General features: G+C 42.1%; 1 protein-coding gene across 6 annotated transcripts in view; it reads left to right on the forward strand.

The window, feature by feature from the left end:
- The window catches only part of bahcc1b (BAH domain and coiled-coil containing 1b), a 290919-nt gene that overhangs the window by 145624 nt on the left and 126347 nt on the right, over window positions 1-18948 (forward strand). For all 6 annotated transcript variants that reach the window (XM_073026130.1, XM_073026129.1, XM_073026128.1 and 3 more), the window contains exons 4-7: window positions 3835-3960; window positions 6813-8609; window positions 10127-10241; window positions 13074-13282. In XM_073026130.1, coding sequence (XP_072882231.1) covers window positions 3835-3960; window positions 6813-8609; window positions 10127-10241; window positions 13074-13282 — 2247 coding nt within the window. The remainder of the gene's footprint in view (window positions 1-3834; window positions 3961-6812; window positions 8610-10126; window positions 10242-13073; window positions 13283-18948) is intronic.

The following is an 18948-nucleotide window of genomic DNA, read 5'->3' on the forward strand; positions in this document are numbered from 1 at the left end:
TGCCCACAGCACGTTCGTATGTTGTGTTGATTGTTAATGTAGATGATACACATCACTGTATGTTTCGACTTACATGTGATAAGTGAATAAATCAATCTGAATCTAAATCAGCGGAGAAAAAGAATGTTTCAGGTCAATGACTTTTCTTCAAGTCTAAGCAAATGTGATTTTATGATATTTCTCCATAATTTTTCAGTTTTCATGTTAAACATGTTGCCATATCACTGATATGCCTTGTAGCAGCGTATCAGAAGTTTCAAGTCCTTTCCTTCATTGCCTTTCGGTGAGCAAGTGTTGTGCGCTCCATTGCCTGGTCTCCTGACCTTATCTAAATGCAGCAAGAGTCCAAGGAGTGCACATCTTTGATCTTTGGGACTAATGGAACACTTAGCGACATTTTTGGGGGCAGAGTGATACATCTCTCCTTTGTCCATCTGGTGTCCCTGCCTCCGTTTCCAACTGCTTTCTTCCTATTAAGTTGCAAGAAGTATCACAAAGATAATTCCAAGCTTTGCAGGCCATCGAGTCCAGTGAAATGAATAATCATTTATACGATTACAGACTAATTGGGGACAATCAGTTTACTAAGAACAACTAACAATTGAATTTTATGAAGAAATTTTTGGAATGGTTAAATAAGGTATTGCAGTAGATGTCATACAGGTACATTTTAAGGACTTTGATAATGTCTGCAAATTAATTAAGATTTTTGAAAGAATGATGAATAATGTGCAGGACATAAAGGACACACGGAAACATGAGTAGAAAACAAAGTCAAGAAATCTTTCTACACCAAGAAAGGCAGATTGTATTAGTGATTAGGAGACAATAGAGAACAGTCAGGTGTAACTTTGTGGGTGGGAGTGAATGCTGCATGTTCTGGCAGTGTTTCTGTTGTACATAAGATCTAAAGCATCATGCCCCATAGCATAGCATTGCACACTTTAGCACCATAGAGGACTTTATTCCACCGGTGAGAGGAGAAGCTTGGTGGTTGCAAAATTGTGTGATGTTGTGGTGAGGGTCTAGCATGGAGGGTTGCAAAAGTAAGTTCAGTCATTTTGTTAGCTTGATTTGTCACATGTACATTGAAACACAGTGTGAAGTACATCACTTTGCGTCAGGAAACAGCACAGACAGAGGCTCGTGCTGCGGGCAGCCCAGTAGTGTCACCAAACTCCCAATGCCAACGTAGCATGCCCATGACCTTACATATGTCCTTGGAGGAAACTGGAGCATCCAGACCATATATGTCAAACTCAAGGCCCGCGGGCCAAATCCGGCCCGTGGTGGAATTATCTTTGGCCCGCGAGATAATATCTAATTACTATTAAAGCTGGCCCCAGTAATCGAAGCGCCTATGGCGTATGATATGGCTAATGCTGAGTTTATTCAGGTACCAGGTTTTCAGGGTTTTTAGTGTTTATTCGGCAGTCTTGCTCGGCAGTCTTCTTCATAAGAAACGGAATTTGTAAAGTGAAACACTTTGTAGTTATAGCAGAGACTGAGACACATGAGAGCAGGCTGAAAAAACGGAGGCAACGAAAGCTGCGTTCACACGCGTCCGACTGATCCGGCCCGCATGAAGCTGCATTAGGCCGTGAGGCCCATCGAGTCTCCTCTGCCACTCAGTAATAATTGGGAACTGGAGTCTCGGGGATCAGGTTGGGACATCAGTGGGAGGGGTCATGATCATTTGGTGACGAGGGATTAGGTTGCAGTTAGATGGCTGGGAGGCCAAAGAAGACCCCAATCTAGTAAGCAGTAGGAGGTAACAGTCAATGGGTGCGAGTGTGGGACAAGCAGCTAACAAAACAGATTAATCTTTAGGTGGATCCGGAAATGAACTCCAGATCTGACCATGTTGACCTCCCATTACTGTTCAAAGTTCAATATTATTATCAAAGTATACATATGTCACCATATATTACCCTGAGATTAATTTTCCTACAGTAGAACAATAGAATCAATGGAAAACTACACACAAAGATTGACAATCTTTGAACAAACTGTGCAAATACAAAAAAAAGCAAATAAATAATACTGAGAACATACAGTAAATTGGAGAATCATTGAAAGTGAGTTGTGTTCAGTGATCAGTTCAGTGTTGAGATAAGTGAAGTTTTCCCACACTGATTTAGGAGCCTGCTATTTGAAGGATAACTGTTCCAGAACCTGGTGGAGTGGGACCTAAGGCTCCTATACCTCTTTCCTGATGGCAGCAGTGAGAAGAGACCACAGTCTGGATGGTGCGTGGGACTCCTTGATGATGGATGCTGCTTTCTGGCGACAACGCTCCTTGTAGATGTGCTCAACGGTGGGGAGGGATTTACCTGTGATGGACTGGGTTGTATCCACCACTTTTTATAGACTTTTCCATTCTTGTGTCTATAACAGGTCATAATGCAACCAGTTAGAATACTCCCCACTGTGCTTCTGTGAAAGTTTGTCAAAGTTTTAGGTAACATGCCGAACCTATGGAAACTTCTAATAAAGTAGAGGTGCTGTTGTGCCTTCTTTGTAATGACACGTGTGCTGGTACCAGTTCAGATCCTCTGATATGATAGCGCCAATGAATTTAAAATTTCTGATCTTCTCCATGTCCGATCCTCTGATGAGGACTGGCTCATGGACCTCTGGTTTCTTCAGTGATCATTGAACCAGACCTCATGTGTTGAGAAGGGCTCCTTCTGTACGAGTAACCTGTAAGAGTGACTGCTATTCCAAGTGCTTCTGGGGTTCGCTTGCCAAGCATGCTAAAAACCATTTGTGTCCTGTGTGAAAATTCTGTTGCGTGGAGCACAAAAACACAGTAGAATTTCAACCTTGGTATCTCTCAGTTTGATGACAAGTGATTGCGATTTCTCCCAAGAATCCTTTATGTATATTGTGAAGCATAATTTAAAATGGAATTTGATAAATATTTGAAAACCAAAATGATCAAGAAAAAGGAGAATGGATTCGTTTTTTGTTTCCTTTTCTCCCCCGTTCTCATTTTTCTTTTGCTTTTTATATGTCCTGAAGACAGAAGATCAATTTGTGACAAACTATCACCGCCCTCTCTCAATTTGTACTCCTGCTTGCATCACAGTTTCTCTTGGTCTCCACTCAATCACAGGCATTTTCTTTGTCCTCTCTCATGCTCTGTCTTTGCAACGTAAAACATATCTTTCTAGCCCCTCCTACTTCTCAAGAAAGATCATCGACTTAAAATGTTAACTCCCCGCAGACACTCCCTATAGTACTTACAGCATTTTCTTCATTTGTTTCAGACTTCCAGCATCTGCATATTTTTTGCTTTTTCATGTGGGTTCGAGCAGATTGCTTGAGAGAATCTGCTGGCATTTGTACAATAACAGTGCCTAGACTACTTCTGACTGCACTTGCAATGAGTTCACTAAGAAGGGATTATAATGGACAGTGGATTTTGAACATGTCTTTAATTATAATTTAATGTCAGTTGTCATTCGAGGGAACAGGATACGACCTTTTTGAAAAATCATTTCAGTTAAACAGAATTTTAGACCCTCAAAATGAAGGGCAACTTGCCAGATCTCTCCACAAGTTCAGTAGTTGAATCCACTGCATCAATCATAAATAATATACAGGGAACACAAAGATTGTATCTTTTGTTATTCTTTTTCATCGCACACAGAAGCATCGAAAACTCAGCAGCTTCTTTTCCTCATGGTCTGTTTGCAATTACTTGATTTTAGTTGGGAAACCACTTTATTGCTTAAACTCCGATAACTGAAATGCAGTCGGAAAGGGAAAAAATTGGTGCACGCTGTTAAGCGACTGTGCTACTCAACTCTAACCTTGGGTTTTCTTTAGTTCCAGGGTATTCCAGATTTTCAAGCAGTTTGGCCTCGACTTTCCTTCCCATGAGCCACCTAGATCACCACGGCAACAGCAACAGTGTACTTTATGGGCAGCACAGGTTCTATGATTCACAAAAAGGCAAGTGAATTAGCCTGCATATAATTTACAAAACAGCAACATCAGTATCATTTTTGTTTTAATTATGATGACTTTCAATTTAATTGAGCTAACAATTAATCGTGGCAATTGTTACAGTGCATTAGAAATAAAATGGATAATAATATAATTCTTATCAGGTTGAGTCCCGTTTTAGTTTGGAAGAATGTAGCTTCTTTGAAGTAGAAATACAGCTAATGCTTACATTACAGGCGTTCAGGTTACAGAAATTTTGTCCTTAGTGAACTTTCAATACAAAAAATTTCGATAAGGAATATAATTTAGTCTACAAAATTTATGTTGAGAAAATATACATAATACAAAAGGCAGCGGAAGCAACAAACTTTTGCTTTAAGTTTTGACTGATTTTCAGTCTCTTTCTGAGAGAGGTGATCCAACTTACCTGAGCACCTATCCTGGATGTCTGGGATTGGGCTTTGTGGCAAGTTCCCAGTCTTGGTCTCACGTGACATTTGGGAAATAATTCACCTTTGAGTAAATATCATTGAGTTGAAATCTTTGTCCCTAGCTTAGGTGCTCCCACGTACCTTCAGCGACACCTAATTTGAGAAGAACACAAGCCATGACTGAACCAGGATTAGACTTGATCTGTATGGTTATCTCCAGAAGACGCAGTAGCCAGTTTTAGATTGCTAATTCAAAGTTGTTATTTGCATTAAAAGATATTAAATGTTCTTGTTATTCAATTGAAGACATGTAAATGAATCAGTACTGAAGGCTTTTTGTGCAAAAAAAATTCAAATGAACACATTATTCAAATGAAGTGACTTTGTATTAACAATAGACTGTACCTACCAAGCCATTAGGGGAGGCAAAATGAATGAAGTCCCTGATCAGAATTGAATCCAGGCCACAGCAGTGAAATGCCAGACCCTCTCTGTGAGACTGTGGGCAATGAATAACGTAAACAGGACTCTGCGAGCGCACAACAAAATGGAATTATTCATTGTGATTATTGTCCACTCCGTAGACAAGGAATGGTGCAGAACAAAGAGAGACACAAATGCAGAGAAAAAAGATAGGAAGAATTGGGGGGGGGGGGGGGAGGTAGTGGAGTGCAAAGAGAGAAAGGGAGAGGAGGCAGATGGAGCAAAAAAAGTCAGGAAGTAAAAGGAGGTTTTTTTAGACAGGCAAACTAGCAGTAAACAAAAGCACTAATGTTGATCTTGTAACACTTCCCAAAAAGCCATGTGATTGGAATAATGAAGCCTCAGAATAATAGGGATAGAAGGAGGCCTTTCTGTCCAGGTGTCTGTACTGGTTCATTGTGAGTCCGTTCCAAAGCCCCACCTATTTCTCCCTTTTCAAGCGTTTGTCTGATCCCTGATGAAAGTTTCTCCTGAATATATTCCTACTGCCGTAGGCAGTGACTTCCAGCTCAAAAGAACTCACTGCCTTAAAAACAACATTTGCATTTCCTGCTTAGGGTGCTTCAAGAATTATACAACCCATTCTGGCGGTAAATCAGCTTTCCTCTGTTTAGTGAGTGCACCTCTCAATTAATGTGCCCTGTTTTGATATGTTTTACACAGAATAACTCATTTTCTCCACAGAATCAAAAATGATGTTGCTAGGCAAATTCAATTGATTGGCTACCCTACCACACTGAAGCAAAAGGGAGACTTTCCTTCAACCTGTGTCTGGTCTTCTGAAGGAGCTCTGGTCACAGGCTTGCTTTGTGTGAGATTATAGGCATTCCTATGATATATAATATCATTCAGAGGATCTAATTTACATTAACTATTCACAGTAAATCTTTCTCATGCAAATTTCAGTATAGATTAATGGCAAAAGGTAGCAGATATGGGTTAAGAGGTATGTGTGAGAGAATGAAATGTCGGGGTACAGGAAGTAAAGAGGAATGGGGCTACTGGATAGCTCACCTGGGTGTTAGCAAGGAGTCAATTGGCTGAATGGCCTTCTTTGCTATTATAAGATGCGTGCACCTTCAAAGATAAGAAAAGATAGAGAGAGGGAGAAACTTGTGGAAGGAACCAACAAGCTGCAGGATTACCACCAGTGGATAAAATCCAGAATGCGCACAAGATTAGAATTGGGGAGCTGAATGGATCTTGAAGGCTCAAAAAGCCGGAGGAAGCTACAGAGAGTTAGGGGCAACAGGATCATGGATGGCTTTGAAAATAAGGGTGGGAGTTTTATGCAGACCCTTTCCCATTAGACAACAGTTTGTTCCCTTGGAAAATTCCGAGTACACATCCCAGTCTATGCTGTTTTAACTGATTTTAGTTGGGTGGCAGTTACCCTGGTCTTCTGATGTGCCCTGTTGTTGACGCAGAAGCTGTGTATGTGTTGCAGTTTAATGCTAACAGGGTTAGGCTTGTGTGTGATGTTGGCAGTAATCATATAGTCATTTTTAAGGGCTGATTTTATCAAACACAGGTTGTCAGGAGCATGTAACGAGAAAAAGTAGGTATGCTGCCAAATGATAATGAACAAACAATTATGAGCAGCATGGCCATCAATTTCCAGCACATGGCCCCAATAGATGAGATCATTTGCCAAAATCCTGTATTTGGAAATCAACCCTTTACTGCCAGAGCTTACTTTAGGACATTGCCCATTTGGATGGGAAATTTGGCAGATGTTCTTGATTTAACTATTAGCCAAAAGTTGGTGCCTTCAGGGAAGAAGAGAAAAGATGATAGTAAAAACTTGTAGACAGAATTGGTTTCATACACCTAAAATGTTCGCTTTGAGTTGAACCTAGGCTAAAGCTTGCTGAAAAACAAGACTGTAAGGCATCTTGTTATTCATGGTGACGAAATATAATGAAATTTCTCTCAACTTTGCAGATGGCTTCTATCTGAGGAATTTGCCTGGACAGCCAACCCTGCTCTCAACCAATCACAGCTTCCCTTCCATTTCCCGCACGGCTCCCATTGGTTCTTGCACCCGAGACCGAGAAATGAGCCACTCCCACAAGACGGTCAAGGAAACTGAAAGACTGCTGGCCACAAAGGAACCAGGCAAAGAGAGGATGAGTAAAAATGAAACCAACACAATGAACAGTCAAAGGACTCACAAGGAGAGACACTCAGAAGAAGATGGAAAAGATGGACGCAAGATTGTACACTCTCTGATGCCAGACATTAGATGCAAGGAAGATCTAACAAATATGCACAATAGTATGTGTGAAAACAGAAATAAACAATTCAATAGCTGTTTAACAAACTCCAAAGTTATGAATGGAGATTCCAGTAAGACTTTATTAGCAAGCTGCACTAATATTGGTGGGATTTTACCAAGGCAAATGGACATCCATACTCCAGGCAGGTGTACCAAAGAGAGCTTAAGGTTTGAGAGGGATTTGAGAGAAAATGGTCCCTCTGGACCAATGCATATCGAATGCTCGGACAGTTGGCAAACACCACACCATTCTGTTGCATACTCAGTTCCTTCTTCACTGTCCAACATTCCTCCATCATCTAGCACAGGCTCTGGAACATTCCCCTGTTTGCAGGTTCATTCCAACTTAGACCTTTTTTACCCTACTCAAGATAAGGCTGGCAGGGAGCTCAAGGTCACTGGGCCTACCTACGTGCCTTCAGTGGGACATTTTGGTGACAAAAGTAGACCTTTCCAGGTCACTGCGGAGGACTGCAAGATCAGCAGAAGTATGGGGAAGGAGAAGACGCAGGAGAAAACCACAGAGAGGACTGACATTGGGACTGTGCCCGGCTCACACCTGCATTTGAAGCTAGATGGGAAAGGAATGGACTGGCCTCACAATTCAGCCATAAAGTCCAAGCAACAGTGTGGTAGCAGCACTGGTGCACAAATGGTGATTCCGTTCACGCCTCAGGCAGCCAAGGGCCCCTCAGGGAAAGGTAGCACTTACGTTATGCCACAGACTCAGGATTGTTTCTGTTCGCGGGAGCTGGAGACTTGCTGTGCCAAACTGACCCACTCCAGCTACATGCTGGACCGGGAGCAGGGCAGCGACGCGCAAGAGAAAGCTTCAAAAGACTCGCAGGGGCAAAAAGTGGCCAGGATACGGCACCAACACCATAAGCTTCCTGAGGTGGAGCACATAGGAAGTGGTTTGGAGATGAAGAGAAGGCCACCGGAGCTCAGTTGTATGAGCTACAGTGGGTCCCACATACCTCCCTGGCAGGGTGCCCAGATTCCAATGGGTGAAGACAGGAAGAACTCCTACCTTGACCCTTTCAGTTCAAGTTTACAGCAGGCGGCAATGCTGTCACAAGGATCTGTGCTAAACCAAGACATGTTGGGTCAGGCTGATGAAGTCTCGGCCATGAAGAGCCTGCTGAAGTACAGCAGCTCCTTTCCCCCGGGCACGCAGGCCCTTATTGTTGGGCAGAAGACCCCATTTGGAGGTCTAGGAAACATCAGGGCCAGTTGTGTCCACCAGGAGATAAAGCTGCAAAGCGGGAAGTCAAGCCTAGATTTGGAGCGTCTAGATTGTACCAAAGGCAGGGAAAGTGAGTCATCTCAGGGCGATGGGGAGGTGCGGCAGCCTCCAGTTGGCATTGCGGTGGCAGTTGCAAGGCAGAAGGATAACCAGAAGCACGAGCTGCCTTGTGGTGGCGAGTCCAGCCGCCAGCATAGACATGTTCCTGGAGTAAAAGGTAACGTGACGTGTGAGATGCGGAGCAGTGCTTTTATTAAAACCTTTTATTAACCGGTTTTGTAACTTGGCTGTTATATCAGAAATATTTTTTGAATGGGTCTACTGGTTATTATGTTGGAGTATTGATCTGTAGCCAGGATTTTGATTCAAGTAGCTAAAAAAAATCTGGAAGGAGAAGCTAGTTCTGTTTGTGGTGATCATGAAAATAATGGATTGTTGTCGGATCCAGTCTGATTCACCAATGTCCTTTTGGAATGGGAACCTGTCATTTGTACATAAAACACAGGGTTGTGCAACACCTGGACAGGCTCTCTGGCCACTATGACTATAACACAAAGCTATGCTAATCCCATCTGCCTGCATATCCCTCTATTCTCACGTGTCTGTCTAAACAGCTCCAAATCTTTCCTGTCATATCTGCATCTACCACCTCCCCTCCGCAGTGTGTTTCAGGCATCAGCCACTTGCTGTCTACAAGATCTTGCCTTTAAATTCCCCCCCCCCCCTTCACCTCGAACATAAGTTTTTGACATTTCCACTCTGAGAAAAAGTTTCTGATTTTCTACCCTCTCAGAATTTTATATACCACACTACCATCCTTTCCCTAAATAAAATACCTTAAAGAGTAATTAAGGATAGGCAATAAGCACTGGTCTTGTCAGCAATGCCCTCATTCCCATGAATGAATTAAAAAGAAACTTTTCTTTTTGGTGTAGGTGATCAAATCTAAAGGAATTATTCAAAGGGTTGTTTATTACTGAACGATGTGGTAGGACAGCGTTTAATTCCCTGAAGAGTTACACAGTCAAGTGTAGTTTAGGCTGTAATTCAAATGTCCTTGCTTTGATTGTTCAACTTCACACAACCTAGTTTATTCAACTGAAGAATTTCACCTGCAGGTAGGAAAATTTGTCATTGTCCAGCTCAACCTAGCTGAGTCTTGGCTCTTGGCTCATGGTAACGTCAACATTTTACACGTGTCCTCAACCCTGACCATCTCACTTTCAGGATGGGGATGTATTGCTGTAAATGCGGCCAAACCTGACCTTGAGGTATCCAAAATCACACCAGAAGGTAACTAATGTACACCCTTTTAAATGTCACCCAGTTTAACACTCAGCAAGGGACTTGAAACGTCCAGATGAAAATAGTTCCAACCTTTTAAAGCCTCATGACTTGAAATCAAGCATAAGCTCGACATATGTTTGCCACTCTGTACTCCTACCAGTTCACTATTAGTTTTTTGCATTTATATTTGCACAGATGCTTGACTCGTACAAAGTCTATAAGGAATAGAATTGGGAAATGTATTCTTTCATCATCTTTTTAATCCACCATGCTATTTCAATATTTGACTTAATTATCAGAACGTGGAACTGTTTTACAAACATTTTTCCGATGGTCACACTAAGAAGCATACAGTAGATCTTAGCACTAGATACTTCTCGGCAAGGATTCATGTCAATACTGTACCTAGTTGGTAGTCAGCTTCAAGCAGTGCTTTATTGTTGGCAGGATCATCGCGTTCTGCCTATGTCATTGATTTGGAGGTCGAGGAAGAAGGCAATCATTTTCGTGAGGAGAGAATGGGCCTGGCACGTTTGGATAGGGAAAGGGACCATTTACTTCGGTAAGATTTTTCTTGAATTTTCATGAAATACACAGTAGTTTTTAAATATTATTTATTAATTACTCATCCTAAGGTCTGGGTCCAAACCATCAGGACAGTTCATATACTTGGGTGCTTACAATTCCATTTTGATCTATTGTTTGTTCAGAAACATCAAATACATCAACATAAGACATTCTATAGATGTTAAACACCCCGAGCAACCTGATGGCATGAACATTAATTGCTCTAACTCCCTTCCCCCTCTGTCCTTTTCATTTCCCCATTCTGGCTCCCCTCTTCCTCTTTTCTTTTCCTCACCTACCTGTTCTCTCTCTCTGGTGCCCCTCCTCCTTCCCTTTTCAACCTGTCATCTCCCAATTTCATCTCCCCTTCCCTCAGCAAGCCACCTTCCCTTTATTTGGTTTCACCTATCACTTGCCAGTTTGTTGTCCTTCCTCTCCCCTACCTTCTTATTCTGGCTACTGCCCCCTTCCTTTCCAGTCCTGATGAAGGGTCTCAGCCCAAAACATGGACTGTTTATTCCTCTCCATAGATGCTGCCTGACTTTCTGGGCATTTTGTATGTGTTGCTCCAGAGATACCAAATATTGCTGACCAGAATATCTTACATGATCAACCTCAGTATTTTAAACCCTGAATTAAGAAATATTAATGCGTTACTTTAGTTTGTTTCAGTTGGCATAATTTGACTTGATGTCAGGGAGTAATTCCAAAATGTATAGAACGATGGATTAATGCAGCATAGAAACAGACACTTCAGCCCATTGGAATCATGCCAACTATCAAGTTCCCATTAACCACACTTCCATCAACTCCCTCTAGATTCCACCATTTAGCTACACACTAAGGACAATTTCCAGTTTAAGTTTATTAGCAAAGCATCTATATGTTACCATATTAATATATACATTAATCTCGCAACGATTCATTTTCTTGCAGGCATTTACAGGAAAAACAATACAATAGAATTTGTGAAAACATAAAAAAAGACTGACAAACAACCAATGTGCAAAAGAAGACGAACTGCAAATAAAACAAATAACACTGAGAACATGAGTTGTACAGAGTTCTTGAAAGTGAGTCAGTAGGTCGTAGAATCAGTTCAGAGTAGTGGTGAATGAAGTTTTCCAGAGTGGTTCAGGAGCCCGATGGTTTGAGGGTAATAGGTATTACTGAACCTGGTGGTGTGGGAACTCCTGCCGAAGGGTAGTAGGCATGACCTGGATTGTGAGAGAAAAAGGGAACATGTGAGAAGGCCACATTAACACAGGGAGAACGTGCAAACGCCACACAGTAGGCACCGGAGATCGAGACTGAACCCAGGTCTTGGGGACTACCAGCTGCACCTCTGTGCTGTCTTCTTGGAGCCTTAGGATGAGTATTCAAAAGGCAGACTTTGCACTTGGCTTGCGGACCGCAATGTTTACATTCCAAATTGATTGCACACTTGGCCGGAAGGTCGTTAGCTGAATGGGATCTGCCTCTTCTCAGCGTGGCTGCTGGGATGTGTGTCAGATCATGAGGGACAAGACGATAAAGACCAGGCAAAACTGAATTGCAAAGTTCATGCTTTTAGTTTCCAGACTATGAAATGAAAATTCTTGTGGAGAGCCCCAGAGGCTGCATTCCTGCATCTTCTGGGTGGAGGAATTTGTTTGGCAGCAAATGACTGATGGGCATTAAAGTGTATAAATGGGAAAATAATCCTGACTTTTGTAAATCTAGGTTAATACAGGCAAAGCAGAAACTTAACACCTCTCCACTACCTGTTGCATGGGAGCAAAATTTATATCTGAAGACTGAAGGCTACGACAGAAAGATTTCCTAGTCTAATGAGACTTAAATTTGATACCTCCCCCCAAAAAAAGGTTCAAGGTCATGATCCATGATTAACTCAAATAAGTTGATTGCACAGAGACACTGCAGGCTCTCGGCCCGAAACGTTGACTGCTCATTTCCATGGGTGCTGCCCAACCTGCTGAGTCCTCCAGCGTGTTGTCCATGTTAATGAGCAGTTCTTCCCTTCTGCTAATGGTGCTAATAGGTTTCACTGAGTACCTCCAATAGGAGGCGGCATGATTTTAAAGTGATCGGAGGGAAGTATAGGGTGGGATGTCAGATGTAGGTTGTTTTTACACAGAGTGGTGGGTGAATGGAAGGCCCTGCCATCGGTGGTGGTAGAAACAAGTACGTTTGGAAAATTAGCTTAGATGGGCACATGGATGATAGAAAGTTGGAGAGGCTATATGGGAGGGAAGGGTTAGATTGATCTTAGAGTAAACTATAATATCAGTACAACATTGTGGGCGGAAGGAAGTGCGCTGTGCTGCAATGTTCTACTCTATGTTCTTTGTTCGATCTCTTTACGTCCCTTTCCCTGCTGAGGTTCAGTTGAAGGAATATGCACACTAGGCAGTTACAACATTATGTTCTGAGCCCTTCTTTCCTCTCCTCCTCCTCCTCCTTCCCACGGCTTGGGCTGTTGTGTCCAGGCATTGCTCCTTCTATCAGTTCGGCAGCATTCTGAGGGGAATGTTTGCTCATGCACTCGTTGCTCCCTGCGACCCCCGCCCCCCCGCCAAAATTCGCAGCTTGGCTGTGCCGAAATTTTTGAATTACTGAGCCCAACTTTACTGTTTGAAATGCATTGGGATATGGCAGGAAACCTTTCCTTGGTTGATTTTTGAGGCCAATCAACCCAGAAGTGATTGTTTATTCGTTGTTGAGTTTTCCCCTTAAAACATCGCAGTCCACATGAGGAAGGCACTACATATTTGAAGCAGTTTTGCAGTTGTCACGAATTAATTCGAAACTTTCCTGTTGAATTCAGGGAAAACAAAGATCTGGTGGAGCTTGCACGAATCCGTCCGTCCAACGGGTGTCCTGGAGACCTGAATCCAAACCTGATGGTCACTGGAGGGTCATCGTTACAAGCCAACCAACTGGGCACCGACCCCAGTGCTCATCCTCATCTTACGACTCCACATTGGCTTCCAAGGACGGGCAGCCCCTCGGTGTGGATGGGTAGCCATTCGTATGGTTAGTCTTGCCGTCTCTTATTTATTTCATATCAATGCACTAATTTATGGGTTCAGGCTTTCACAGCATCAAAGTAAGGTTACAGTAAAAATGGAGTACATCAGGTTTGTGCCACAAGCAATCTCACTAATCTCAATCCCATGACCGCTCCTTTTCATCCCCTCCAAATATTTCCCCTTTTCTGTCAGTTACTGGTCCATTCTGAAAGCAGTGATTAATTCTATGTCCACTAACCCCAAGGAAATGCATTCCTGATTCTATAAAATTGTTGCCTATTAAGGATGTCATCACATCATGTTGGTTGTTTTGCCAGTCGTCTTCATTCTATATATATTCCCTGAATCTTGACTCCTCTGGGGTACAGGTTTCCCCCGCTATCGGAAGGTAGAACGTTCCTATGAAACCGTTTGTAAGCCAAAATGTCGTAAAGCGAAGAAGTAATTACTATTAATTTATATGGGGAAAATGTTTGAGCGTCCCCAGACCCAAAAAATAACCTACCAAATCATACCAAATAACACAGAAAACCTAAAATAACACTAATATATAGTAAAAGCAGGAATGATATGGTAAATATACAGCCTATATAAAATAGAAATATTGTATGTACGGTGTAGTTTCACTTATCAAAATCGGGAAGACAGCGAGCCAAAATCACTTTGGAGAAAAAAAAATCGGCACATACACGCATGTGCATGTACACACCTACGCACGTTCACGCATACGTACGCACATGCATACGTACGTACATGCGTGTGCACGTACACGCATGCGCAAACAACTGCCCGCACAAGGCTTCACGGTCATGGTAGTCTTTCTTGGGGTAAACACACGTATAAAGTGGGCATCTTTTTTTCATAAGAGTGAAAATCCTCCTTAGCGAAAACAGGTACTAATGTAGGTTTTTCGTAACAGCGAGCTGTCGTAAAGGGAAAGTTCGAAAAGCGGGGGCCAATCTGTATAGGTATGGGTTTATTATTGCCACATGTACTAAGATACAATGAAAAGCTTTTGTTTGTGTGCTATCAGACCATGCCCTACATAAATGAGTTGAGGTAGTATAAAGAGAAACAGAATGCAGACATTTGGAGCCAGCCAGGGATGGATACAGTTACTGCATTCACACTGATGAAGAATTAACTGCTAATTTACATATGCTTTCTTTTCACCCTTAATCAAAATTAGATTTGCTTTTTGCAACGTTGTACTTGTTTATATGAGATTGTTTTTAAGTAATAAGACCATAAGACATAGGAGCAGAATTAGACCACTTGGCCCGTTAAGTCTGCATCACCATTCAGTCATGGCTAATATTTGAAAGGTCTGGAAAAATTGACAACAACTGGTTCAGAACCTCACAGGTCAGGAAAATAATGATGCTATAATGACTGTTCATGTTCAGCATAAACTGCCAAAATAGGAAATATTCATCTGCCTTGTTGATGTTTAAATTTTATATGATTTGTATATACACCAGTTTATAAGTCTACCATCGATGTACTGACAGAAGAAGTTGACAAATCGAATGGACAACCCATTCTATTCTTTTCTAAATGAGTGGGTGCTTGGCTTCAGCTAGAGAATTACCATACAAATACATTCTTAAAGACTAGAATATAAAAAGCATAAAACAAACCAGTCACAAAGCAAAGGCTCTGAAGAAACAGTGCATGGTTACAATGGGCCAAAAAGAGATCTGACATCTGATGCAGCTGCAGAGGAGATGAACAACTTTTAGGGGGAATTCGAACCAGGATGGAACAAAAATAAAACTCAGCATTTTGAAAGTGAATAATGTATTATTCATTCTTCAATCATAAAATGAAAGGCATCCTTTGTCGAGCGAAAGTCTGGAGTTACATTTGAAATGCATAAATGTGAAGGAAACCAGGAAGTTCATTTGGTACTGTCAGATGTTTAGAATGTATGCAGGCCAATATCCACAAGAAGAAACAGTTGTACAAGTGCCTGTATTGCCTAGTGCCACTGAAAATGAGGTGTGAGGACATCTTGTGACTACAAATTTGCTATTTGCCATGCAGGCAACAGAGGTTGCCAAGACACATACATGTTCCGATTTAACTAATCACAAGTCATATCACTAAAAAATCTGGAGTGCCATACCCTATTTACCCAGATCCAGAGGGTTTAGAAGAGGTTATGCTTTGGAAACCCCAGGAGTGTGCAGCGATGCTGCTGGGTGATGTGGAAGCCAAATATGGTGGTAGAGCAAAGAAAGGAGGCAGTCTGAAATATTTTTAACGTCACCTGGACGTAGAATGCAAAGCTCTATTTTCCGAAACCGGTCTTTCTCAAAAGCAGCAAAAAAAAAAGAGTAACTAGAATCCAGGAACGCATGCAACATGAGCCTCAAAGTCCCCCAAAACAAGATCACAGCCTCGCCTATTAATCCTTACAACGTGGATCTCAAGACTCTTGAAGTTTCCTCCGACTTCAGCTAGCAAGAAGGAGAGGGAGAGCATTGAAACGCAGGCAGACGGTGCCAGTCGCCCGCCCATCCTCTGCTCTTGTCCTTGTCAACTTCAGCCTTACTTGATGCCTCAATTGGAGAGAAGCAGTGGAGTCAATCATGGGCTCGTGACCTGACTCCAGGCCTCACAAGCTACTTCAGAGACAGCAAAGCCCAAAAACACACCATCAAAACGTAAATCACAGGTTCCAATTGCACGCAGCCTAGTAGCAGAATGATACTGGAAGAAGAAAAGTAAAAGAAGTAAAATCTAGTAAAATCAAAACTGTGTATTTGTGTTTTTAATCCTTACTTGGTGTTGAAACCTTCTCACACAAATGATCAGGCATATACATTTCATACTAAAATGTAATGACTCAATATTGTCATACACAGACACAAATGACAGAAAAAAAGAAAAGGGAAAAGCTTGTCAAAATGAGTTACTGTCCTAACCCATCACCATTTATACTCATCAAAATAATATCTCATTCTCATAGGAAAAACATAAAAGGGTGTTTTATTTGGTTGAGCTGTTCTATGAATTCTAGCTTGCCAAAATGGTTCCTTTCATATCCCACTCCATCTGCCGCCAAAGTAATCCAGTCATTAGAATCGGCGGAGTATCTGATTACTAGTTCTGCAGGATAATCCTTTTTGCTGGAGTACACAATAGATAAGTAAGGCATTTGTGTTCATTACTGAGTTTGGAAATGCAGCATCTGGAAAGTCTAAAATGAATCCGACACAAAAGTTACTTGTGTTTCTCGTCTGAATCGTATCCTAAAGAGATCATTAGAACATGTCTTGGATTTTGCCACAGTATAAAGAATCATACAGTGTTATTGGACAGAAATAGGTCCTTAGACACATCCAGTTGGCACTCCCATTTTTCTTTGAATGAAGCACTGAAAGCTGACTTCTTCTCCCCTGCTCAATCTCCACGTATTCCTCTTCTCAAGCGACTATATGAGGGGTGGAGACAGCCTTTTCCACTGAGGTTGGGTGAGACTAGGACTTGAGGTCATGGGCTAAGGATGAAGGGTGAAATGTTTAAGGGGAGCCTGAGGGGGAGCTTCTTCACTTGGAGGATGGTGCGATCGTGGAAAGAGCTGCCTGCAGGTTTGATGTCAACGTTTAAGTGAAATTTCGATAAGTACATGCTTGGGAGGTGTAAGGAGAACAATGGTCCGGGTGCAGGTTGATGGGACTAGGGAGATTAATAGTTCAGCACAGACTAAATGGGATGAAGGGTCTGTTTCTGTGACTCCATGATTCTATATAGTTTCCTTTTATAGGACTTTATATACTCTGATTTGATAATGGTGACAGTGAATTTAAAGAAAACATTCACCCTTCATCTAAATATGTTCCCCAATGTTTTCATCCTTTCTTAAATCACTTATTCCCTTACTTATTCCCCTAGCTTAATCAATTAATAACCATCCAGAATTCAACACCATTAAAAATCAAATCCAAACACAAAATGTGGTTTAATATACAAATAACTTTGCAAGCCCACAGTTAATCAACAGTTGTGAGGATAAGCCAGAGAAGTAGAGCTAAGGCCAAGATTCATTGGGACATGATTTTACTAAATAGTGGTTCAAGGAACAATATGTTCTAATCCTGCAACTATCATATTTTCATTTTTATGTCTTACTGCGAATTATTGATACTTTGTGGGTAGCCACTCCGTTTGAAGCTGCTTCTGATAAGATATGGTGCACTGACTGTCATGAGGAGATCTTCAAGAGACAGTGTCTCAAAAAGGCGACATTCCTTACTACAGACCCTCACCATCCAGGACATGCCCTCTTCCTGTTACTACCATTGGGGAAGAAGTACAGGGGCCTGAAGACTCACACGCAATTATTTAAGATAGATAGATAGATAGATAGACAGATAGATACTTTATTCATCCCCATGGGGAAATTCAACTTTTTTTCCAATGTCCCATACACTTGTTGTAGCAAAACTAATTACATACAATACTTAACTCAGTAAAAAATATGATATGCATCTAAATCACTATCTCAAAAAGCATTAATAATAGCTTTTAAAAAGTTCTTAAGTCCTGGCGGTTGAATTGTAAAGTCTAATGGCATTGGGGAGTATTGACCTCTTCATCCTGTCTGAGGAGCATTGCATCGATAGTAACCTGTCGCTGAAACTGCTTCTCTGTCTCTGGATGGTGCTATGTAGAGGATGTTCAGAGTTTTCCATAATTGACCGTAGCCTACTCAGCGCCCTTCGCTCAGCTACCGATGTTAAACTCTCCAGTACTTTGCCCACGACAGAGCCCGCCTTCCTTACCAGCTTATTAAGACGTGAGGCGTCCCTCTTCTTAATGCTTCCTCCCCAACACGCCACCACAAAGAAGAGGGCGCTCTCCACAACTGACCTATAGAACATCTTCAGCATCTCACTACAGACATTGAATGATGCCAACCTTCTAAGGAAGTACAGTCGACTCTGTGCCTTCCTGCACAAGGCATCTGTGTTGGCAGTCCAGTCTAGCTTCTCGTCTAACTGTACTCCCAGATACTTGTAGGTCTTAACCTGCTCCACACATTCTCCATTAATGATCACTGGCTCCATATGAGGCCTAGATCTCCTAAAGTCCACCACCATCTCCTTGGTCTTGGTGATATTGAGACGCAGGTAGTTTGAGTTGCACCATATCACAAAGTCCTGTATCAGTTTCCTATACTCCTCCTCCTGTCCATTCCTGACACACCCCTCTATGGCCGTGTCATCAGCGAACTTCTGCACATGGCAGGACTCCGAGTTATATTGGAAGTCTGATGTGTACAGGGTGAACAGGACCGGAGAGAGTACGGTTCCCTGCGGCGCTCCTGTGCTGCTGACCACCGTGTCAGACCTACAGTCTCCCAACCGCACATACTGAGGTCTATCTGTCAAGTAGTCCACTATCCAATCCACCATGTGAGAGTCTACTCCCATCTCCGTTAGTTTGTGCCTTCTTCCCCTCTGTCATAAGATTCGGAACTATCCATGAACACTACCTCATTATTCCCCCACACTTTTTTTTGCATTATTCATTTTAGTAATTCTTCCAGTGTAGCAATTAGTGTAACACTATTATGTCGGCTGTAAGATGGGGGTTCAGTTCCCGCCATTGTCTCTAAGGAGTTGGCATGTTCTTCCTGTGACCACATGGGTCTCCTGTGGG

This window comes from Hemitrygon akajei, chromosome 22 (genome assembly GCF_048418815.1).
Source record: "Hemitrygon akajei chromosome 22, sHemAka1.3, whole genome shotgun sequence".
Lineage (NCBI taxonomy): Eukaryota > Metazoa > Chordata > Chondrichthyes > Myliobatiformes > Dasyatidae > Hemitrygon > Hemitrygon akajei.